Source organism: Ochotona princeps, chromosome 11 (genome assembly GCF_030435755.1).
Source record: "Ochotona princeps isolate mOchPri1 chromosome 11, mOchPri1.hap1, whole genome shotgun sequence".
NCBI classification, from domain to species: Eukaryota; Metazoa; Chordata; class Mammalia; order Lagomorpha; family Ochotonidae; genus Ochotona; species Ochotona princeps.
This window is the reverse complement of record NC_080842.1, coordinates 73421948-73447007: the sequence shown is the minus strand read 5'-3', so window position 1 is coordinate 73447007 and position 25060 is coordinate 73421948. Positions and strand designations below refer to the sequence as shown.

The following is a 25060-nucleotide window of genomic DNA, read 5'->3' as shown; positions in this document are numbered from 1 at the left end:
GTGTGATAGCTGTGTGTGTGATAGCTGTGTGTGTGATAGCTGTGTGTGTGATAGCTGTGTGTGATAGCTGTGTGTGTGATACCTGTGTGTGATAGCTGTGTGTGTGATAGCTGTGTGTGTGATAGCTGTGTGTGTGATAGCTGTGTGTGATAGCTGTGTGTGTGATACCTGTGTGTGATAGCTGTGTGTGTGATAGCTGTGTGTGTGATAGCTGTGTGTGTGATAGCTGTGTGTGATAGCTGTGTGTGTGATACCTGTGTGTGATAGCTGTGTGTGTGATAGCTGTGTGTGTGATACCTGTGTGTGTGATAGCTGTGTGTGTGATAGCTGTGTGTGATAGCTGTGTGTGTGATACCTGTGTGTGATAGCTGTGTGTGTGATACCTGTGTGTGTGATAGCTGTGTGTGTGATAGCTGTGTGTGATAGCTGTGTGTGTGATAGCTGTGTGTGTGATAGCTGTGTGTGTGATAGCTGTGTGTGTGATACCTGCTGTGTGTGTGATAGCTGTGTGTGATAGCTGTGTGTGTGATAGCTGTGTGTGTGATACCTGTGTGTGATAGCTGTGTGTGATAGCTGTGTGTGTGATAGCTGTGTGTGATAGCTGTGTGTGTGATACCTGTGTGTGTGATAGCTGTGTGTGTGATACCTGTGTGTGTGATAGCTGTGTGTGTGATAGCTGTGTGTGATAGCTGTGTGTGTGATACCTGTGTGTGATAGCTGTGTGTGTGATACCTGTGTGTGTGATAGCTGTGTGTGATAGCTGCGTGTGTGATAGCTGTGTGTGATAGCTGTGTGTGATAGCTCTGTGTGTGATACCTGTGTGTGTGATAGCTGTGTGTGTGATAGCTGTGTGTGTGATAGCTGTGTGTGATAGCTGTGTGTGTGATAGCTGTGTGTGATAGCTGTGTGTGTGATACCTGCGTGTGTGATACCTGCGTGTGTGATAGCTGTGTGTGTGATAGCTGTGTGTGTGATAGCTGTGTGTGATAGCTGTGTGTGTGATACCTGTGTGTGATAGCTGTGTGTGTGATAGCTGTGTGTGTGATACCTGTGTGTGTGATAGCTGTGTGTGTGATAGCTGTGTGTGATAGCTGTGTGTGTGATACCTGTGTGTGATAGCTGTGTGTGTGATACCTGTGTGTGTGATAGCTGTGTGTGTGATAGCTGTGTGTGTGATAGCTGTGTGTGTGATACCTGCGTGTGTGATACCTGCGTGTGTGATAGCTGTGTGTGTGATAGCTGTGTGTGTGATAGCTGTGTGTGTGATACCTGCGTGTGTGATACCTGCGTGTGTGATACCTGCGTGTGTGATAGCTGTGTGTGTGATAGCTGTGTGTGTGATAGCTGTGTGTGTGATACCTGTGTGTGTGATAGCTGTGTGTGTGATAGCTGTGTGTGATAGCTGTGTGTGTGATACCTGTGTGTGATAGCTGTGTGTGTGATACCTGTGTGTGTGATAGCTGTGTGTGATAGCTGCGTGTGTGATAGCTGTGTGTGATAGCTGTGTGTGATAGCTCTGTGTGTGATACCTGTGTGTGTGATAGCTGTGTGTGTGATAGCTGTGTGTGTGATAGCTGTGTGTGATAGCTGTGTGTGTGATAGCTGTGTGTGATAGCTGTGTGTGTGATACCTGTGTGTGTGATACCTGCGTGTGTGATAGCTGTGTGTGTGATAGCTGTGTGTGTGATACCTGCGTGTGTGATACCTGCGTGTGTGATAGCTGTGTGTGTGATAGCTGTGTGTGTGATAGCTGTGTGTGATAGCTGTGTGTGTGATAGCTGTGTGTGTGATAGCTGTGTGTGATAGCTGTGTGTGTGATACCTGTGTGTGATAGCTGTGTGTGTGATAGCTGTGTGTGTGATACCTGTGTGTGTGATAGCTGTGTGTGTGATAGCTGTGTGTGATAGCTGTGTGTGTGATACCTGTGTGTGATAGCTGTGTGTGTGATACCTGTGTGTGTGATAGCTGTGTGTGTGATAGCTGTGTGTGTGATAGCTGTGTGTGTGATACCTGCGTGTGTGATACCTGCGTGTGTGATAGCTGTGTGTGTGATAGCTGTGTGTGTGATAGCTGTGTGTGTGATACCTGCGTGTGTGATACCTGCGTGTGTGATACCTGCGTGTGTGATAGCTGTGTGTGTGATAGCTGTGTGTGTGATAGCTGTGTGTGTGATACCTGTGTGTGTGATAGCTGTGTGTGTGATAGCTGTGTGTGATAGCTGTGTGTGTGATACCTGTGTGTGATAGCTGTGTGTGTGATACCTGTGTGTGTGATAGCTGTGTGTGATAGCTGCGTGTGTGATAGCTGTGTGTGATAGCTGTGTGTGATAGCTCTGTGTGTGATACCTGTGTGTGTGATAGCTGTGTGTGTGATAGCTGTGTGTGTGATAGCTGTGTGTGATAGCTGTGTGTGTGATAGCTGTGTGTGATAGCTGTGTGTGTGATACCTGTGTGTGTGATACCTGCGTGTGTGATAGCTGTGTGTGTGATAGCTGTGTGTGTGATACCTGCGTGTGTGATACCTGCGTGTGTGATAGCTGTGTGTGTGATAGCTGTGTGTGTGATAGCTGTGTGTGATAGCTGTGTGTGTGATACCTGTGTGTGATAGCTGTGTGTGTGATAGCTGTGTGTGTGATAGCTGTGTGTGATAGCTGTGTGTGTGATAGCTGTGTGTGTGATACCTGTGTGTGATAGCTGTGTGTGTGATAGCTGTGTGTGTGATAGCTGTGTGTGTGATAGCTGTGTGTGATAGCTGTGTGTGTGATAGCTGTGTGTGTGATAGCTGTGTGTGTGATACCTGTGTGTGATACCTGTGTGTGTGATACATGTGTGTGTGATAGCTGCGTGTGTGATAGCTGCGTGTGTGATAGCTGTGTGTGTGATAGCTGTGTGTGTGATACCTGCGTGTGTGATACCTGCGTGTGTGATAGCTGTGTGTGTGATAGCTGTGTGTGTGATACCTGCGTGTGTGATACCTGCGTGTGTGATACCTGCGTGTGTGATAGCTGTGTGTGTGATAGCTGTGTGTGTGATACCTGTGTCTATGAATGGGGAAATGCAGATGGTTGACAAACTGTTGAGCTTAGTGAGGATATGACACTTTGCAGAAACACGAGCCAAGGAGGCGTCACCGTGGTTGGGGGCTGTGTGGTGCACTCCTCATGGAGCTGGCCTCTTGGGTACCGGATTGGAGTCTGTGCCTTGAGAATGAGTGGGTTTTGTCTTCGTGCACTTTCTCTGCAGGTCTGTGGCTCTCTCACTGGGGTTCCACTGGCTGTCTGGGTGTGGCTCTGTAGTTCCCTTCTGGTCACGCATGGTGGCAGGGGTGAGGTCAGGGCTGGTGTCAGTACTCGGCCGCTGTTGCTGGTTCAGAAACAGAGCAGCCTGAACTCCAGCTGTGTTCCAGGGTTGAGTACCCTCCCTCTTTCAGGAGTAGTTTCTCATGTGTGTGTGTATTGTTTTATTTTTTATAATACGTTTATTTTATTTTGGGTGATGTTCACATAGTTGAGAAGGATACATGTCCATGTGGACCACCAATTAGGGTGGGGAGGGTCGAGGAATAGGGAAGAGTGGATGAGACAGCTGCCTCCAATCTCCTTTTCTCCCTGTATCTGGGGAAAGAGGAGAGCAGGGGGGAGGACCGCTCCCAGCAGCCTGACCACGGCAGCACCCAGGGGTGGGGACGGCCACTGCGGTCATCCCAGGGTCCCCAGTGTGGAGCCTGTACCGAGGGCACTGCCCAAGCGGTTTCGGCAGTTCTGAGGTGTTGATTTCGTTGTTCCAAGCTTGGGGAAATCCTCCCAAGGCCCACTGGCTGATACAGTCCACCTTAGAGTCTCTGCTCCCCCAGATACTCGCTGTCGAAACTCAGCCGGGAGAGCTGTGCAGTTTGTCCTGCCCCCGGGGTACTGGACGTCCTCTGCAGGCCTCGATGAACTGGCTGTCATGTCCCGCATGTGCGTCTGGGCGTGCCATCCACCGCACGGGCTCCAGCAACCGAGGAGGCCCAGTTGTGACCCATGCACTCCACGGTCAGTGCACAGCTCCTGTGATTGTCACCGTGGTTGGAGTTCTGAGTCCAGCGGTCCATTTGGGGTGAGGGGAGCCCAAGGCAACTTGACCAGAGGTGACCCCAGAGCTGACTCCTGCGTGTGCCAGCCAGTGCAGGGTCCCGCTCTGTCCATCACCCACATCAGCCTTTACACAGATTTCACCCAATCACCCATCAGACCTGTCCCCAGCCCCAGCTCATATGCAAACCAATGGATGCGGTGGCCCAGCCTCACCCTGTCCGCCACACACTTGGCTCCACATTTACCAGCGGGAACTGCAGCCTAGTCGGCTGACCCCAGTAACCCCACCCGGCTCTCCCCCAGCCTGTTCCTGCACGTGCGACAGATTGGTCCCGTCGTCCCTGTATCTGTTGAGCTCTCATACAGACCCATGGGTGTTGGATCCTAGCTCATCCCAACTGACCCCACTATCCAGGCCACACTCATGCTGGTGGGTGCCACTGCCTGTCCAGCCACGCCTGCCCCCAGCCCTGGTTCTCATGCTCATGAGTGGGAGCTGTGGCCCATCAGCGGGGTGCCCACAGTTTCCCTGCTAGGCCCACTTGCAGCCCTGGATCTTGCGCTTCCATGGTGGTTCTGCAGTCTAGCGCCACAGGACTTCCCCCAGCCCCCATTCCAGCACCTGGGAGCTGATGCTGCCGCACAGCCTGACCAGCCCACTGGTGGACATGGTCACTTGGCCCAGCGTGGCTCTGTCCTAACCCAGCTCACATGCAGGCCAGTGGGTTTTCTAGCCCTTCCCTGCCTGGTCTGCCTCCAGTCCCAGATCACACACTCACAGTAGGAGCAGTGGCCCAGTGGGGTGCTCCCACACTCTCCTTCCTGGGCTCGCCCCCTCTCCCTGAGTGTTACGTGTGCTGGTGGATGCTGTGGCCAAACTGGCATGGCCCACCTTACCTTGGCTTTTGGCCTTTGCCATCTAATGCTGCAGGCTGACCTGGCCTGTTCCCAGTCCCAGGTCTTGCTGGTGGGTGCTGCAGCCTAGCCCTGCTCAGCCTGCCCCATCCCTGGCTTTATGCAACCCAGTAGGTGTGATAGCCTAGCCTGGTCCACTCTGGCCTGCATCCCACCCTGGCTTTTGCTCATGCCAGTGTGCTGCGATTTGACCTAGCTCCGCCTGGTCAACGCCCCAGAGCCAGCCCTCATAGCTGCCGACAGGTGAAGCAACATGCCCACCAGGGAGGTTTCCCAAGTGCCCCCACCAGGCCCACTCCCAGACCCAGCAGGTCCTAAGCCCTGACCCGGTACAGTCTGCACCCCAGCCCCAACCAGTTTCATCCTTTGTATATGCTGGTGGATGTTGCCATCTGGCCTGTCCCACACCCACTTCTTGGCTGCTGCAGTCTGGACTAGCCTGGCTGGTTCCCAACCCCAGTATCCATGAGTGTTGTTGGGTTCCATGGTCATGCCTAGCTCAGCCTGTCACCACCCAAGCAACCCAACTGGTATGGCAGTCGCACAGGACTGAGCCCATGATCCCCCACAGAATCTGTGCCCAGGCCCGGCTCTCTTACGTGCTGGTTAGTGTCAAGGCCAATCTGACGTGGTCCACCCTTGCCCCAGCACTCACTGGCACGTACTGTGGTCGAACCCTGCCTGGCGGGACCCCCAGCCATGGCTTTCCTGTACACTGCTTGATGGTGCTTGATACCAGCAAGCTCAATTCAGGTTGCCCATGTGGGCGAGTGTATTTGTGGGTATTTTTGGTTTAGCCTCAAAAGATCCTTCAATTTCCCTCTAAACCACCCTGTCTCAGCCCCTTCGTTTACCTGCAGGTGCAGTATACAAGTTGGTGGAAGTCCCCCAAGAGTCACTCCTCACCTGTCAGGTTCTCCCACGCATCCCCAGAGCCGCTTCCCTGAGCAATCCACAGCTCCCCATGCTGGGTCCTCTGGCAGTGTGCTGTGCCAGCCTGGGACCCCGCTTGCCTACCCAGGGCCCACACACACTCGCGCGTGCGTCCCTAGACCCTGTCTGCTGGCATGCTGGCATTTGCCCCCCACATATCTTTTAAAAAATAGCATCTATGCTGGCACATTGGTAGAGTTAACACAGATTGGCATTAAGCAGCCCGGGATGTCTGCCAGCTGCTGGCTGCCTTTCTCCCAGCCGAGGAACGCTTGCCTGGGTGCAAGACAGCCCGGGCAGTTGCCCACAGCTGGGATGTGTGTGTGTGTGTTAAAGGGTCATTTGTGGGGGGTCGGGGACAGAGGGGTCTTCGTCTACCAGCCCTCTCCAGAGATGGCAGCAGTGGCCAGGGCTGGCCTGGTCTGCAGCTGGGAGCCAGGAGCTGCTTCTGGGTCTCCCAAGTTTCGGGGAGGGGCCCACGCACTTGGACTATCCTCCACTGCTCTCCCAGGTGCCTTAGAGCTCGGGTTCCTGTGGCATGCCGATGTTCCAGGCGGTGGCTTAATCCCACTGTGCTGGAGGAAGATCAGAGGTGCAGCGTGGTCAGCAGGACGGCACGGCAGAGTACACATAGAAACAGATCCTCCCCCACCAGAGGGTTGCCCTGCTGTGGGAGTGGCGAGGCCTCGCTCCTCAGCACCGGGATGCACCCCGGCTCTGTGGCTGTGTTCTCCGGCAGACCTGGGGAGGCTGGGCACAGTGACGGGGAGGGGACGCTTCCATCCACGGACTCACCCTCAGATGCCCAGGCTCTGTCAGAGAGGGTCTCCTGCTGTCTTTCAGGTGCGCCAGCAATAAGTTGGATCCGAAGTGCAGTAGCTGTGCCTGGAAGCGGCCCACTGGTGGGGTTGTGAACTCACCAGGCCGCACTCTGCCCCTTAGGCTTGTGCTGTCCCTCCCACGGCACACCTTGGCCACCAGCTGTGCCCTGCCCTGCTGTGGGTTCCAGGGAATCCACCCTGCAGGTGGTAGTGATGTGGAACTCAGGTCCCCGGGCATGGTGCTGTGCTGTGCCACCTCTGAGCCGCCAGGCCCGACTTGTCACCATGCCCAGCACCTGATGCCATCTGGGGAGCTGGGGTTCTGTGTCCTCAGAACTGCTGTCCCAGCTTTCCCCAGCTCCCTGGATCTTTTGTGGCTCCGGCCCCTTCGCCTCTGGACTGGGGATTGCACTGTCACCATGGAGACCCCATGTCCCCACACTGGGGCCCAGGGATCTTCCTGAAGCTGCCTGCGGCCTGGCATGTCCCTGGGCTTAGTAATGCTGCTTTCAACCATGTAATCCACAGGCCGTTGTCTGAAGTGGCCCTGGGGGACAGAGACGTGGCCACCAGGTGGGCGGGACCAGAGCTGGCCCAGAACACTCTGTTTTTCTTACTTTATTCCTCGTGTGATGCTTGGGCGAGTAATGAGCCAGGAGTTGGAAGGTCGGAGCTGCATGTCGCTGACCGGGTGCTGTGGGCCAGTTGCTGAGCCTTGGCTCCAGGTCCTGCTTGCTGAGGGGGAAGGTTTATTTTCCTGCAGGTTTTTTGCTGTTACATTTTTAAAGATTTATTTATTTTTATTGAAAAGGCAGATTTACGAAGAGAAGGAGATACAGAGAGAAAGATCTCTGCCTGCTGGTTCACTCCCCAGGTGACCGTAATGGCCAGAGCCGTTCCAAAGCCAGGAGCCAGAGGCTCTTCCGGGTCTCCCACGCACATGCAGGGCCCCAAGGCTTGGGCCGTCCTCAACTGCTTTCCCAGGCCACAGGTAGGGAGCTGGATGGGAAGCAGACAAGGCCGCCAGGATTAGAATTGGCACCCATATGGGATCCCAGTGCATACAAGGCGAGGACTTTAACCGCTAGGCTGCCATGCCAGGCCTGAGGCAGTTTTAATATCACAAAATATAGCACACATCACAAAATAATAAAGTAGAAAGCAAATACAACTGAAGCTATATTATAAGATGTATTAATTGGGTCTGGTGCAATGACTCAGAGGCTAAATTCTCGCCTTGCAAGCACCAGCAACCCATATGGGCACCTGGTTTGTATCCTGCCAGCTCCACTTCCCATCCAGCTCCCTGCCTGTGGCCTGGGAAAGCAGTGGAGGACGGTCCAAAACTTGGGACCCTGCACCCACAAGGGAGACCCAGAAGGAGCTCCTGGCTCCTGGCTTCAGGTCAGCTCAATCCTGGCCAGTTGCAGCCACTTTGGGAGTGAATCAACAGATGGAAGATCTTGCTCTCTGTCTCTTCTCTCTGTATACCTATATATCTGACCTGAAGGATGACATGAAACGCTGTTGGCGTTAGTGTAATATGTTGCACTTTCTTTTCTTGTAAATATTGTAGTGTCCTGAGAGCAGAAGCACCTGGGCTGCTTGGAACTTGGCCTCGGGAGGAGTCCTCTGCGTGGAGAGAGCGGTGAAGTGCCAAGCAATGAAGCAGGCCCCCGAGAGCCTCGGTGCCGCCAGTGGGAAGCCGCAGGGCTGCGAGGTGGGCCGCGAGTGCTCCGTGTTCCTCAGCAAGGCCCAGCTCTCGAGTGGCGTGCCCGAGGGCGTCCTGCAGAAGTTCAACGGCCACGACGCCCTGCCCTTCATCCCCACCGAGAAGCTGAGGGACCTCACGTCCCGGGTGTTTAACGGCGAGCCCGGGGCCCAGGGTGCCAAGCTGCGTTTTGAATCCCAGGAGATGAAGGGAATTGGGACACCTCCTAACACCACCCCCATCAAAAATGGCTCCCCGGAGATCAAGCTGAAAATTACCAAGACATACATGAATGGGAAGCCTCTCTTTGAGTCCTCCATCTGTGGGGACGGTGCTGCCGGCGTGTCCCCACCAGGAGACGACGGACAGACGTCAGGGAGCACAGCGAGGAGGAGCCGCAAGCGGAGCTTGAAGCACGACGCCTTCCTGGAGCAGGACCCCGTGCAGGCTGCCGTGGCGCCCCAGCTCTCCAGCCTGCCAGACGCAGAGGTAGGGCAGCGGCCAGAAGCCTGGCTCCTGGCGCCCCGATCCTGCCTCCTGTGGGTCCCATGGCTGTGTGTGGGGGCGTCATCTGGGAGTCCCGATCCTGCCTCCTGTGGGTCCCATGGCTGTGTGTGGGGGGTGTCATCTGGGAGTCCCAATCCTGCCTCCTGTGGGTCCCATGGCTGTGTGTGGGGGGTCATCTGGGCGCCCCGATCCTGCCTCCTGTGGGTCCCATGGCTGTGTGTGTGGGGGTCATCTGGGCGCCCCGATCCTGCCTCCTGTGGGTCCCATGGCTGTGTGTGTAGGGGGTCATCTGGGCGCCCCGATCCTGCCTCCTGTGGGTCCCATGGCTGTGTGTGTAGGGGGTCATCTGGGCGCCCCGATCCTGCCTCCTGTGGGTCCCATGGCTGTGTGTGTGGGGGTCATCTGGGCGCCCCGATCCTGCCTCCTGTGGGTCCCATGGCTGTGTGTGGGGGGGGTCATCTGGGAGCCCCGATCCTGCCTCCTGTGGGTCCCATGGCTCTGTGTGTGGGGGTCATCTGGGAGGTCTTGGGAGGCCAGTCTCTGATCCCGGGTGTGCTGCTTCCAGAGTCCCTGCTTGTTAACTTGAAGTTGTGCCGTTTCATGATTCATCTATAAGAAGTTTTTTTTTTTTTTTAAGATTTATTTTATTTTTATTGCAAAGTCAGATATACAGAGAGGAGGAGAGACAGAGAGGAAGATCTTCCAAATCTGATGATTCACTCCCCAAATGACCACAATAGTTGGATCTGAGCCAATCTAAAGCCAGGAGACCAGGGCCTCTTCCAGGTCTCCCACACAGGTGCAGGGTCCCAAGGCTTTGGGCCGTCCTCCAGTGCTTTCCCAGGCCACAAGCAGGGAGCTGGATGGGAAGTGGGCCGCCAGGACTTGAACTGGTGACCATATGGGATGCCGGCACTGCAAGCAGAGGCTTAGTCTATCCTGCAAGGCACTGCCTCCAAGACATTCTTTGCCTTGCTGTATTTGTGGACATATGGCATCTGTCCTGTGACTTTGAGGCTGGTCGCTTGTACTGTGTGAGAGCTCTTGTGTTCCTTGTGTCCGTTGCTCTTCTCTCACAGCGTGTGGTCTGCCTGTTTGGTGGGCATGTCTCTGGTGCTCAGCATTATGGCCACAAGGCACGCGCCGTGTGTGGTGGCGGTGGGCACTTTATGAGTGCTAGGTTCTTCTAGAGTGGGGGAACCTGGTGGTGCTCTGTTACCTGCCCAGGGGTAAGTGCCAGGCAGGCTGGTCCAGCAGTGACACGCTGAGGCGTCCACAGCAGCCCAAGGCCCATGGGCAGTGTGGCAGCATGGCAGCTGTCTCTGCTGCCGTGGGCTGTGCTCAGGAGGAAGTGGGGTCGCCCTGCTAAGGTTTGGCGTTAGCATTTGCACAGTGAGGAGAGGCAGCAGCTGGCATTTCCTGGAGGTTGTTCAGACAGCGGGAGCTTTGAGAGCTTACGGAATGTTCTGCAGTGGTGATTCTCAGAGAATCATCATTTTTTTTTTAAAGATTTTTATGTGTTTATGTATGTCAGAAAGTCAGATATATAGATAGGAGGAGAGACAGAGAGCAAGATCTTCCATCTGTTGATTCACTCCCCAAGTGACTGCAACTGGCCAGGATTGAGCTGACCTGAAGCCAGGAGCCAGGAGCTCCTTCCGGGTCTCCCTTGTGGGTGCAGGGTCCCAAGTTTTGGACCGTCCTCCACTGCTTTCCCAGGCCACAGGTAGGGAGCTGGATGGGAAACGGAGCAGCCAGGATACGAACCGGTGCCCATATGTGAGCCTGGCGCGTGCAGTGTGAGGATGATAGTCATTAGGCTATCCAGTGACAGCTTTTTAAAGGACTGTCTTAGTCACCTGGCTGATAAAAGATTTTTTAAAAGGCCTATATATCTGTTTATTTGAAAGATCTACAGAGAGATGAAAGAGATGTTCCGTCTGCTGGTTTACTCCCCAAATGCTGCTCTGGCTGCTGCCGGGCCGATCCGAGACTGGGAGCTGCCTTCTGGCCTCCATCTGGGCTCAGGACTTCAGCGCTTGGCCCATCTTTTTGCTGCTTTCCCAGGAGCTGTTGGGGAGCTGGACATGAGCCTGTGCCTTGGTGGTGTGCTAGCACTGCAGGCGGAGGCTGAGTCTGCTGTGTCATAGTACCAACACGAGAGAAGGATTTTAAGAATATATTCATTTATTTTTTTAAAGATTTTTTTATTATTATTATTATTGGAAAGCCGGATATACAGAGAGGAGGAGAGACACAGAGGAAGATCTTCCATCCGATGATTCACTCCCCAAGTGAGCCGCAACGGGCTGGTACGCGCCGATCCGATGCCGGGACCAGGAACCTCTTCCAGGTCTCCCACGCGGGTGCAGGGTCCCAAAACTTTGGGCCGTCCTCGACTGCTTTCCCAGGCCACAGGCAGGGAGCTGGATGGAAAGTGGAGCTGCCGGGATTAGAACCGGCACCCATATGGGATCCCGGGACTTTCAAGGCGAGGACTTTAGCCACTAGGCCACGCCGCCGGGCCCAATATATTCATTTATTTATTGGAAAGAAAAGAGAAAATGGAATCGAGCTCTTCAGTCTGCCTGTTCACTGACAGATCCCTGCGGTGTTTGGAGCTGGGCCAGGCTGAAGCCAGGGCAGGGAGCTCTGCGTCTCCCTGTGGGTGATGGGGGTCAGCAGCGCAGGCTGGCTGACCGTGGGTGCTTGGATGTGGCACGGTGGCCTCGGAGTGCTTTTTGGAAGCCCTGTGGCTGTGCTGCACTGTTTGAGTGCATGGGGCAAGAGGCCCGGCGAGCTGGGAGGCCTGGCTGTGCCGTGGGCTTCATGGAAGGTCGGGTCAGTGCTGTGACTTGCAGTGGGCACCTCGCGCATGTTCATGCCGGCAGCACTGGCATCCGCTCGGCTCCCCATCTGGCTGTCTGCCGTGGCGCCTGGGAAAGCAGCAGAGCCCCCGAGTACTTAGGCCTGTCTCCTCCGGGAGACCCAGGTGCAGGACCCGGCTGCTGACTTCTGCCTCGACCAGCGCCAGGTGTTGTGGCCATCTGGGGGACTGACCAGCGGGTGAGATCTCCCCTCCCCTGCCCTTTCCCTTCCCCCTCCTCCCTTCACCCCTCTCCTCTTCTCCCCTCCCCCACCTTCCCCTCTTCCCTTGTCTTCTCCTCCCCTCTCCTGTGCCCTCTCCTCCCCTCCTCTCTTCTCCCCTGCTTCCCTCCGCTCCATCTCCCCCACCCGCACTTTTACTACTTTGCATTTAGAATAAGTTAGACACGTCCAGGGCACAGCAGCACAAGGGCTGCCGTGCACTCCTGTGAGTGAGCGCTGTGCACGTGTGGAAAGGGCAGCTCTGTGCTGACTTGCCCCGCTGCGCTCACGGATGTTTGGGACATGCAGTGAGGTTCCAGGCCACCCCATCCCTCCCAGGTGGCAAAGCTGACCCCCAGAGGAATCCAGGCATTTGTCCAGGTGCAGGGCCCTTCGAAAGTGGTTTCTAAGGCAGGGACTCCCCTTTGGGAGGGAGGGGCCGTGCTGGCTGAGTCCAGCAGCACCTTCCTGAGGGTTGTGCCCACGCTCCAGCAAACCCAGTTGGGGGCACCATGCTACAGCTGTGAAAGGCTCCTCTCAGGCTAGATAGTGGAGTCACTTAGCCTCAGTTAGTTCAAACATCGGGTAGCTGATTCCTCAGGTGTTTGCAACAGCTGGGGCTGGGCCAGGCCCAAGCCAGGGACCTGAAACTCCATCCGGACCGCCCATGTGGGTGGCATATGACCAGTGTCTGCTGCTTCCAAGTCATGCATCAGCAGGAAGCTGGTGTTAAATGTTGAGCGTGGATGTGAAGCCAGGACTCTGGTGGGATTTAGGTAACCCGTGGTTGTTCTAACAGCTGAATCAGTCCCTTTTCCCACCCCCCACCCCAGTGGATTTGTGAGGAATGGTGTTTGCAGGTGTCAAGCCTGGGGCGGGGCTGTCACCACACACGCCTGCTGAAGTGAGGTGAACGTGCACTCTAGGACAGCTTCCTGGAGCTGAGCAGTGGTCAGGAAGGCTGCTGATGGGTCTTTGTCCTTTCAGGTGCCAGTTCAGAAAGAGCCCTGCGCCAGCACTGGCCGAGACAGAGATCAGCTGTTGAAGTACAACGTGGGCGATTTGGTGTGGTCCAAAGTGTCGGGTTACCCCTGGTGGCCCTGCATGGTCTCTGCTGACCCACTGCTCCACAGCCACAGCAAGCTGAAAGGTACTGTATAGGGCAGTCTCACTGCCGTCCTCAGTCCTGGCTTCCCTCCTCCTCACGAGGCTCTGCTGCGGGGCAGTCTGCTGCTGCCTGACCTAGTTAGTCCTGTGTGTGAGGGGATGAGGTGCTGCCTGACCTAGTTAGTCCTGTGTATGAGATGACGAGGTGCTGCCTGACCGAGTTAGTCCTATGTGTGAGGGGATGAGGTGCTGCCTGACTTAGTTAGTCCTGTGTATGAGGGGACGAGAGCTGCCTGACCTAGTTAGTCCTGTGTGTGAGGGGACAAGAGCTGCCTGACGTAGTTAGTCCTGTGTGTGAGGGGATTAGGTGCTGCCTGACTTAGTTAGTCCTGTGTATGAGATGACTAGGTGCTGCCTGACCTAGTTAGTCCTGTGTGAGGGGATGAGGTGCTGCTGCTCCTGTGTGTGAGGGGACGAGAGTTGCCTGACGTAGTTAGTCCTTTGTGTGAGATGACGAGGTGCTGCCTGACCTAGTTAGTCCTGTGTGTGAGGGGATGAGGTGCTGCCTGACGTAGTTAGTCCTGTGTGTGAGTGGACGAGAGCTGCCTGACGTAGTTAGTCCTTCGTGTGAGATGACGAGGTGCTGCCTGACCTAGTTAGTCCTGTGTATGAGGGGATTAGGTGCTGCCTGACCTAGTTAGTCCTATGTGTGAGGGGCCGAGGTGCTGCCTGACCTAGTTAGTCCTGTGTGTGAGGGGACGAGAGTTGCCTGACGTAGTTAGTCCTTTGTGTGAGTGGACGAGGTGCTGCCTGACCTAGTTAGTCCTGTGTGTGAGGGGACGAGAGCTGCCTGACCTAGTTAGTCCTTTGTGTGAGTGGCCGAGGTGCTGCCTGACCTGGTTAGTCCTTTGTGTGAGGGGACGAGGTGCTGCCTGACCTAGTTAGTCCTGCGTGTGAGTTGATGAGGTGCTGCTGCCTGAGCTAGTTAATGCAGTGTGCAAGGGGACATTGGCTGTATTAGCTGGTTAATCCAGTGTGTGAGTGATGTTGATCGTGTGTTGCTAGTTAATCCAGTGTGTGATGGGATGTTGGATGTGTGAGGAGATATTGGGTGTGTTAGCTAGGAAGTGCAGTGTGCCAGGCACATTGGGTGTGTGCCTAATCTGACTGAGTTGGTGTGGGAGAAGCCACCTTGACCTGCTGCTGTTGGGTTTTTGTTTTTCTTGCCTGAGTTTTTGTTTTGATTGCAGGAGAGGAGGTGAGAAAGGCTTTTCCTTTGGTTCACGTCTCGGTGACTGTCACAGCCAGAGCTGGACCGGTGCAGGCCGAGGCCCCTCCAGGTCTTCCGTACGGGTTCAGTGCCCAAGGACTTGGGCCGTCCTCTGCTGTTTGCTCAGGTCCATCAGCAGAGAGCCGGATCAGAGGTGGAGCAGCTAGGGCTTGACCGCTGCTCGTAGGGGATGCTGGCATTGCAGGTGGAGGTCCCCTGTGTTCAGATTTGATGTGAATTAATGTATGAAGTATACATGCTTATTTCATTTTAGCGTGATTTGTAGATATTAAGAAGAGGAGGAGCCAGCGCCTTCTGTGGTCTTTGACTTGGTTCTTCGCTCGACACTGGGGTGCCACTCCTGCTGATGGTAGCATCAAGTTCCTTGCAGTGGAGGCATGGGCTCTGCATGGCCAGTCTTCCAGGGCCCATGGGTGGGCTGGTCGTCTCAGCTTCTGTTTTCCTGTGTGGACGGTGAGGGTCGTGATGCCAACAGTGCCTGCCGAGCCCACGGCAGGACCTCGTGATGAAGGTCAGCCACACGTTGTATCAGGGTTGGAGGAAACACAGCTCAGCTGCATGCGGGTCGGGGTTGGAGGACACATGCACACATACACACAGAGCTCAGCCACACGCGGGGTCAGGGTTGGAGGACACACACACACACACACACACAGAGCTCAGCTGCACGCGGGTCGGGGTTGGAGGACACACGCACACACACAGAGCTCAGCTGCACGCGGGTCGGGGTTGGAGGAAACACAGCTCAGCTGCACGCGGGTCGGGGTTGGAGGAAACACAGCTCAGCTGCACGCGCGGGTCAGGGTTGGAGGACACACGCACACACACACACACACACACACAGAGCTCAGCCACACGCGGGTCGGGGTTGGAGGACACACGCACACATACACACAGAGCTCAGCCACACGCGGGGTCGGGGTTGGAGGACACACACACACACACAGAGCTCAGCCACACGCGGGGTCGGGGTTGGAGGACACACGCACACATACACACAGAGCTCAGCCACACGCGGGGTCGGGGTTGGAGGACACACGCACACACACACACAGAGCTCAGCCACACGCGGGGTCGGGGTTGAAGGACACACATGCACACATACACACAGAGCTTAGCCACATGTGGGGTCGGGGTTGGAGGACACACGCACACACACACACACACACACACACACACAGAGCTCAGCCACACGCGGGGTCGGGGTTGGAGGACACACGCACACACACACACAGAGCTCAGCCACACGCGGGGTCGGGGTTGAAGGACACACATGCACACATACACACAGAGCTTAGCCACATGTGGGGTCGGGGTTGGAGGACACACGCACACACACACACACACACACACACAGAGCTCAGCTACACACGGGGTCGGGGTTGGAGGACACACACGCACACAGAACTCAGCTACACGCGGGGTCGGGGTTGGAGGACACACACGCACACAGAACTCAGCTACACGCGGGGTTGGGGTTGGAGGACACGCACACACACAGAGCTTAGCCACATGTGGGGTCGGGGTTGGAGGACATGCACACACACACAGCTCAGGGTTGGGGTTGGAGGGCACACGCACGCAGCGATCCTCCAAATGCCCGGAGCAACCGAAGCCAGGAGTTGGGGGCATGGCCTGGGTCCCCGGCCTGGATGAGCGGCCCAGGGGTGTGAGCTCCAGCCTGAGGCAGGCGCTGGGAGCAGGGAGCTGGAGGCAGCTGTCCCGACTGCTGGACTCGATCACAGTGGTGTCAGGTGTTGATGCTTGTGTGTGTCTGAAAGGGCTTCTTGTTTGTTGGGCTTTGCTTTCTGTTTGTTGGTCAGGGCAGGGCCCAGCACTGCCGTCTGCTCCCTCCGAGGCCTGTCGCTGTGGGTGTCAGCACCTGGCCTCTGGACAGCTCGGCTCCGCCTGGCAGTGGCACTCTACCAGTCTCCTGAGCCGCCTGTCGCTGTGGGTAGCACCTGGCCTCTGGACAGCTCGGCTCCGCCTGGCAGTGGCACTTTACCAGTCTCCTGAGCCGCCTGTCGCTGTGGGTGTCAGCACCTGGCCTCTGGACAGCTCGGCTCCGCCTGGCAGTAGCACTCTACCAGTCTCCTGAGCCGCCTGTCGTGGGAAACAGTCCCTTCCCCTCTTGACCTTGAGCTGTGGTGAGACCCAGATCGGAACGGAGCCCAGAGCCACGCCCTGGCAGGTGGCAGCTGCTCTGCCAGCCTAGCCCCTGTGCTGTAGCCCCATGGCACGCCTCTGCAGCGGAGGAGGCCCTGGTGGGCATGAGTAGACGGACTGCAAATGGAGTGCCAACCCTGCAACAAGGACATTCTGAGAACCCCAGGGGCCACTCTCCGTCCCGTGTCCCCCACCCAGGGTTCCACGTGAGGGAGCTATCAGATCCTGGCGGCTGTTTCCCCGTGTGTGTCACAGGCCCCAGGGCTAGGACTTGTCAAGTGGGGGCTCTGTGTGTGTGTTTAAAGGTTTATTTATTTATTTATTTATTTTTAAAGATTTATTTTTATTACAAAGTCAGATATACAGAGAGGAGGAGAGACAGGAAGATCTTCTGTCCGATGGTTCACTCCCCAAGTGAGCCGCAACGGGCCGGTGCTGTGCCGATCCGAAGCTGGGAACCAGGAACCTCTTCCAGGTCTCCCAGGCGGGTGCAGGGTCTCAATGCATTGGGCCGTCCTCGACTGCTTTCCCAGGCCACAAGCAGGGAGCTGGATGGGAAGTGGAGCTGCCGGGATTAGAACCGGCGCCCATATGGGATCCCGGGGCATTCAAGGGGAGGACTTTAGCCGCTAGGCCATGCCACCGGGCCCAAGGTTGACTTATTTTTATTGGAAAGACATATTTATAGAGAAGGAGAGACAAAGAGGAAGATCTCCCATCCACTGGTTCAGTGCCCGAGTGGCCGCAACGGCCAGAGCTGAGTCAGTTTGAAGCCAGGAATCAGGAGACTTCCGGGTCTCCCGTGTGGGTGCAGGGCCCATCCTGAGTGGATGGCTTTGGGCCATCCTGGACTGCTTTCCCAGGTCACAGGCAGGGAGCTGGAAGGGACGCGGGGCCACTGGGACACTAGTGCCACGTTGGGGTGCCGGGGCTGCAGGTGAAGAGTTAGTACGTGGGCTTCCATGCAGCCCCTCAACTTTTTTTGAAGAGCTAGATTTCATTGCTGTATTTCCTAAGATCGTTACAGGTAATCTGCTGTTGTGCAGGCTTGTATGGTGTGATGTGAATCAAGTTGTTTAGTTTTTGCTCCTTCTGCGAGGTGCTGAGAGAGGCGTGTGGGGATCGCCCACTGGGGTGTTCATGCCCCTTCCTACTTGGGGCTGTTCTTTTTCCTGGCCTCTCTCGGGGGTCTGCTCCGCTGCTCCCGCCCTCCCCAGCACTGAAGCCGAGCCTCTAGGCCTGTTGCCCGAGGCCCGGCCTCCCTGTGGGCAGCAGCCTGCCCGTGTCTGCCTCTTGTTGGCCTCCCTCCCACCAGAGAGGCCGTGTCTTTTGTGTCGCCTGTCGGCCTGCCTTACTGGCTCTGGTCAACTCAGTGGCTGCACAGACTCAGGAGGAAGGTGTCGGCTCTGTCCGGAGCAGACGGCCAGGGCCCCAGGTGGCCTCGTGAGCTGTGGCGGGAGGAAGCCAGAGGTAGGAGAGCAGGACGAGCACTTAGCCTCAGAAGCAGGCACGGGAGGCAGGATTGTGCTAATGGGATTTGTGTGTTTAAAGTGTGAAGCACTTGGACCCGGCGGCGTGGCCTAGCGGCTAAAGTCCTCGCCTTGAAAGCCCCGGGATCCCATATGGGCGCCGGTTCTAATCCCGGCAGCTCCACTTCCCATCCAGCTTCCTGCTTGTGGCCTGGGAAAGCAGTCGAGGACGGCCCAATGCATTGGGACACTGCACCCGTGTGGGAGACCCGGAAGAGGTTCCTGGTTCCCGGCATCGGATTGGCGCGGATTGGCACGTACCGGCCCGTTGCGGCTCACTTGGGGAGTGAAACGTCGGGTGGAAGATCTTCCTCTCTGTCTCTCCTCCTCTCTGTATATCTGGCTTTTCAATAAAATGAATAAATCTTTAAGAAAAAAAAAGTTTAAAGTGTGAAGCACTTGCCTCCTGGGCCAGAATCAACTTCAGATGCCTTGAAAATACCCATAAAGGGACTGGTGTTGTGCAGGGTGCTGCTCTACCTCTGGTGCCAGCACCCGTTGGTAGAATGCTGATTTGGGTCCCAGCTGCTCTGCTCTCATCAGGAAAGCTCAAGTGCTTGGACCCATGCCACCCATGGGAGACCCAGCTGGAGTTCCCGTCTCGTGGATTCAGCCTGGGCCAGTGCCTGCCACTGTGGTCATCTGGAGAGTGAACCCTGGAAGACCTCTATCCCTTCCCCTCCTGTGTGTGGCTCTTTGAGAGAAGCAGGAGAGTCTTGGTGAAGGGCGACCCTGGGCAGTGAAGTTGGGTTGTCAGCACATCTCTGGGTAGGGAAGACCTCCCAGAGGCCATGGGGTCAGGGTGGAGCGTTTTGCTTCTGTTACTTTCGTGTGAAGAAAACAAACACGGTGCGAGTCATTGTATGTCCCTCCCTGTGAGGATGCTGGGACAAGTGTCTGGGCGGACAAGGGGGAGCCTTTTTTCTGCCAAGGGCCGTTTGGATACTCGTGACATCATTGGTGAGCCACTGGCTGCAGTAGATTTAGGGAATTGTGGGCCTGGCATGGTAGCCTAGAGGCTAAAGTCCTTGCCTGCCATAGGCTGGGATCCCATATGGGTGCTGGTTTCGTGTCCCAGCCATTCTACTTCCCATCCAGCTCCCTGCTTGTGGCCTGGGAAAGCAGTGGAGGACGGCCCAAAGCCTTGGGACCCTGCACCTGTGTGGGAAACCCGGAAGAGGTTCCTGGCTCCTGGCTTTGGATTGATTCAGCTCTGGCTGTTTTGCCCACTTGGGGAGTAAACCAGCGGATGGAAGATCTTTCTGTCTCTCCTCTGTATAAATCTGACTTTCTAATAAAAAGAAATACATCTTAAAAAAAATTATGGAATTGCGGGTCCTGCCCATGGTCACGTGGTTAGGGCCAGCTTGGGTGGTGCTGGCACAGTTCCACACCCCTGGTCTAGATACTTTCCTTTCTAGTAGAAGCTCTTTTACAGTGGAGTGCAAACCGCAAACCCCTGAAGTCTTCTGGAATCTTGCGTGTTTCTGGAGCAGAGCTTTGCATGTCTAGGAGCAAGTCACTTTGTCCTGAGAAGTGGTGGTGAACATCTTCCCACGTGTTCTCCCTCCCAGGATTGCTGTGGGTGACGGAGGCCGAGAAAGGAGGTGGTGTTTGCTGCACCACACAACAGGCCGGAGCCAGGCTGAAGGCCTGTGCTGGACACTCAGTCTGGGGCCCCAGCGCCACCTGCCGCCTCCAGGTGTGCCCTGGCAGGCCCCTGGAGTGGGCGCAGAGCCTGCTCTGTTCCCTCTGTAACTGCTATGTTTTGGGGTCTTTGGTGTTTGAGCCTGGGTCAGCTTCCAGCTCCCTGCTCATGTGCCTTCGGGGGAGTAGCTGGTGACACGGGGACACAGCAGGAGTGAGAGGACCCTGGTTCCCGCCTGCCGGCTGTGGGACACCTCTGGCGCTTGGCCTTGCAGACAGACGAGTAAACGTGAACACCAATCAACTGCTGCGTGTAACGTGTCATTGAGGCGTTTCCTGTTGGTCTCTTACTCAGTGGAGGTGGAGACGAAGGCTGGGTTCTTCATTCCCTGGCTCTGGCCCCTTAGGCCATTGCTGCTGGTGAATTACGTATGTATGTGAATTTGATAAATATTAGAGGAAAAACCAATTTATGTTCTGCGATTGTACTTTATTATAACCCTTTTGTATTTTCTGGACTTACTTGTTGGCAGAATCAGTGCACATTTGCAGTGCTGACGCTGAGGGCAGCGGTTTACCTGCTGTGCCATGGTGCCGGCCCCTTTCTGCTAAGTATGTGTGTGTGTGTGTGTGTGTGCGTGTGTGTGTTTAAAGATTTGTTTGTTCTTATTGGAAAGTCAGATATACAGAGAGGAAGAGAGACAGAAAAATCTTCCATCCACTGATTCACTCCCCAAGTAGCCGCAATGACCGGAGCTGAGGTGATCTGAAGCTAGGAGCCAGAAGCTTCTTCTCTTTCTCCCACGCTGGTGCAGGGTCCCAAGACTTTGGGCCGTCCTCCACTGCTTACCAGGCCACAGGCGGGGAGCTGGATGGGAAGTGGCGCAGCCGGGATGGGAACAGGTGTCCATGTGGGATTGTGGCGTGTGCAAGGCGAGGACTTAGGCACTGAACCATCATGCCAGGCCCCCCTTAGGCTTCTTTAAGACACTTTCCTGAGAAACTTGCATTGTTGGGCCCGGCAGCATGGCCTAGCGGCTTAAGTCCTCGCCTTGAATGCGCTGGGATCCCATATGGGCGCCGGTTCTAATCCCGGCAGCTCCACTTCCCATCCAGCTCCCTGCTTGTGGCCTGGGAAAGCAGTCAAGGACGGCCCAATGCATTGGGACACTGCACCCGCGTGGGAGACCCGGAAGAGGTTCCAGGTTCCCGGCATCGGATTGGCGCGCACCGGCCGTTGCGTTCACTTGGGGAGTGAATCATCGGATGGAAGATCTTCCTGTCTCTCCTCCTCTCTGTATATCTGACTTTGTAATAAAATAAATAAATCTTTACCAAAAAAAAGAAGAAACTTGCATTGTTTTCTGAGGTTTCACAGTGAGCTCTGTTGGTTAGCTTTCCCTTTGTGCTAGAGTGTGTTTTCTGGCATTCTAGGCAAGAGTATCTCCAGGGTTCATAAGATGCTTCAAGATCTTATCTGGGGGGCTCGGCAATGTGGCCTAGTGGCTAAGGTCCTCGCCTTGATCCCATATGGCCGCTGGTTCTAATCGCGGCAGCTCCACTTCCTCTCTGTCTCTCCTCCTCTCAGTATATCTGACTTTGTAATAAAAATAAAAATAAATCTTTAAAAAAAAAAAAAAGATCTTATCTGGAAAAACCATGGGCACACATGTACAGATCCTCCACGCTTGGTTCCCTCCTCAGACGGCCTGGCTGGTCTGAAACCAGGAGCTGGGAATCCCACACGGCCTCATGGGGTAGGGAAGACCTGAAGTGCTTGGCCAGGGCCGCCGCCTCCCGGCTGTACCATGGCGGCAGGGTCGGGAGCCGAGCAGCTGGGGCGCGGCCGGCCCAGCGCTGTGGGCAGTTTCACCTGCTCTGGTACCACTTGTGCTTGCTGATGCCTGGTTAGTGTTTCACACCTGCAGCTTGGAAGCCAGTGCTGTTTCCTTGCAGAGTCCGCTGGCCGTTTGGGGTGTGTGCTGTCTGCCGCAGCCGGAGACCTTTAGTTGTCTCTGGGAGACCTGTCCTGGGGTGTTCGCGGAGAACACTGTTTTCCATGGTGATCCTTGTCTTTTTTAATTTTCATTGGAAAGGCAGATTTACAGAGAGAAGGAGAGACAGAGAGGAAGATCTTCTATCCACTGGTTCACTCCCCAAATGGCTCCAATAGCCACCGCTGAGCCGATCTGAAGCCGGGAGTCAGGAGCTTCCAGGTCTACCATGCGGTTGCAGGGTGCCGAGGCCTTGGGCCGTCCTCGACTGCCTTCCCAGGCCCCAGGCAGGGAGCTGGAGGGGAAGCGGGGCCGCTGGGGCAGTAACTGGCGCCCATATGGGATCCTGACGCTTGAGGCGGGAGGATGCACCGATTGAGCCGAGGTGCTGGGCCCAGAGTTTACATTTTTAGGACCTCTGCTCTATTCCTGCATTCCCTTTTTATAGCTGAGTAGGGTTTTGCTTTGTGGTGTCTGCGGCCCTGCAGTGCTGTGAGCTCCTTTGTGTTCTGTGCTCACACATGCTGGGTCCTTCCTTCTGCCCTGGGGTCCCCTGGCCACCTGCAGCCGCAGGGCCAGCTGGTCGTTGACTGCTAGCTGAGGGACTGAATCGGTGGGACGTATCGTGTACCTCAGCTTTCCTGGAAGTGTCCTGTCGTGGTTGGTACACTCTGTCCCTGCGTTTCCCGTGCCTTTCCTCATCTAACACGCCTGGCTGTGCTGCAGGCCCGGCTTCCTGCAGCTGAGCCGGAGAAGCTGTGGGTGCCGGGAGGTTGTGCTGTGATCCCAGCTGCTCCTGGAGACCATGGGGGGGTCAGCTGGCGGCTGTGTGATGCCAGTTTTCTTGCTGTGTGCCCCGTACCTGTACTCTGAAGGTGTGCCCTGGGCCGTGTGTCTTGCACCTGCCCCCTCTTGGCAGTGGAGGGGGTGGCATGATGAGGCGAGCAGATTAACACTCAGCACCAGACCGCTTCAGAGTAGCGCTAGATTTGCCAAAATTCACCCTCAAATTCTAACTTCCTGTTCTACTGTTTTGTTTTAAATAACTAGGTCAGAAGAAGAGTACGCGCCAGTACCACGTGCAGTTCTTCGGTGATGCCCCGGAAAGGGCGTGGATATTTGAAAAGAGCCTCGTTGCTTTTCAAGGAGAAGAACAGTTTGAGAAGTTGTGCCAGGATAGCGCCAAGCAGGCGCCCACGAAGGCTGAGAGAATGAAGGTGATACGTCCTTCAGGAGAGCTTCAGATCACAGTTTCAGTTTTTGTCATATATTGTTTGGAATTTGTAGTTGAAGTGCTGTCTGCTGTCAGCTAGGGTCATCCGGGTCAGCCAGGGTCATCCGAGTTAGCCAGGGTCAGCCAAGTCAGCTGGTGTCAGCCGGATCAGCCAGGGTCAGCCGAGTCAGCCGGGGTCATCCAAGTCAGCCGGGGACAGCCAGGGTCAGCCAGGGTCATCCGGGGTCATCCGAGTCAGCCAGGGTCAGCCAGGGACAGCCGGGGTCAGCCGGGGACAGCTGGAGTCAGCCGGGGTCAGCCAGGGACAGCCAGGGTCAGCCGGGGACAGCTGGGGTCAGCCGAGTCAGCCGGGGTCAGCCAAGTCAGCCGGGGACAGCTGGGGTCAGCCGGGTCAGCCAGGCTGTGCTCGCGGCATGTGACAGATCTCTCACTGGTTTGGTGACTGTCCTTATTCCCTTTCGATTTGTAGATTCCACTGGCTCATGCTGGTGGAGTGGATTTCTAGTTTAAAGAAGCAGTGAAGTTACTGTGTGGGACTGAATTGTATTCAAAACCCAAGTTAGCCTCTGACCTTGGCGTTGACCTGAAGTTGTAAGCGTGCCTTTTTAAGAGTGAGTGGACATGCGAGTGTGTATTTGAGCTTGGCAATATCTTTTTCTTCGCAGCTCTTGAAGCCCATTTCAGGGAAACTGAGGGCGCAGTGGGAAATGGGCATGGCCCAGGCCGAGCAGGCTGCAGGCATGTCGGTCGAGGAACGGAAGGCCAAGTTCACCTTCTTGTACGTGGGGGACCAGCTTCACCTCAACCCGCGAGTCGCCGAGGAAGCCGGCCTTGCGGTGGAGCCCCTGGGAGTAGGGGGAGAAGCCGAGCCCCCGCTGTGCGGCAGGGAGGAGGGCGTGAAGAGGAGACGGAGAGCCAGACCCTGCGCCTCGGCTGCGGCCTGCGAGAGGGGGCCTGGCTCCACGCAGAGCCCCGCGCGGCACCCGGCAGAGGCCGACCCCAGGAGAGGAGGGGGGCTTTCCCCTGGCAGGAAGAAGGCCTCGGTCCCAGCCCCCCGAGGCAGGAGAGCAGACGCGGCGTCCCAGTTCCTGGTCTTCTGTCAGAAGCACCGGGATGAGGTCAGTGCTCGGGCCCTCGTAGGAGCGTGCCGCCATTGGTGCTGCGGGCGTTGGGTGTCCGCAGCGGCTGCGGGTCTCTGGCCCATGCTGCACACGGCCTAGTCAGTTCTGACGACCGCTGGGCCACGTGGGAGGGTGCCAGGAGCTGGGCCTTGCCCCGCTGCCCTCAGGGCTTGCACGTGGGCCTGTGAGATGGTGGCTGGCGCTCCCTGCAGGCCAGCGGGGAGAGCCTGCGAAAGCTGCTCATCGCCTGGTAAGATGCGGGGTCTGATGTACACAGGGAGGAGGTGGGGGACCGGGTCCCCATGTTTGGCCAAGTTCGCTTTGACTTGGAACTTTGGCTTCTGGCTTTCTGTTGTATTCCCCCTTTCGATTGCGCTTGCTTGGGAATTTTCCGTATAGCAGCCTAAATCCCTCATGGTGATTAAATGTTCTGATGCTAATTTTATAGAAACTGTCATGAATGTTTAACCAGCAGCTGTTTCTGCGTCAGTTGCACGGCATGGTGACGGGGCCGTGGGCAGTTGAGACCAGCGAGAGCGTGGGTCTTGGAAGGCACCAGGCCCTGAGGGCCAGCGGCGTCTTCCAGGCGGTGGGAGGGCCTGGGAGGCTCAGGGCAGCAGGGCTGGCTGTGTGTTAGAACACTGTTGCAGTGGATCGGGGCAGACAAAGGGCTTTTGGTAAAATGGGTCCCTTTCTCCATGAAGGGTCGTGGGCCTTAGCCGTGTGCAAGACCCAGATGCCGTTCTGGGCCCTGCCTTAGTCCTCCAGGCACTGGAGTGGTTAGACTCGCTCTATTCTCTGTCCCTCTGCTCATGTGTGTGTAACATTTCATTTATTACAGGATGGAGTGGGGTCTAACTCAGGAGACACCCACGGTGCTTTCCCCTTCCATGGCGTTTTCTATTTTTAAAATTTAAAGTTT

General features: G+C 56.1%; 1 protein-coding gene across 1 annotated transcript in view; it reads left to right on the top strand.

The window, feature by feature from the left end:
- NSD2 (nuclear receptor binding SET domain protein 2) overlaps positions 1–25060 on the top strand; it is a 75191-nt gene that overhangs the window by 20599 nt on the left and 29532 nt on the right. The window contains exons 4-7 of the mRNA XM_058670397.1: positions 8321–8944; positions 13037–13199; positions 22834–23000; positions 23683–24135. Of these exons, the coding sequence (XP_058526380.1) occupies positions 8321–8944; positions 13037–13199; positions 22834–23000; positions 23683–24135 (1407 nt within the window). The remainder of the gene's footprint in view (positions 1–8320; positions 8945–13036; positions 13200–22833; positions 23001–23682; positions 24136–25060) is intronic.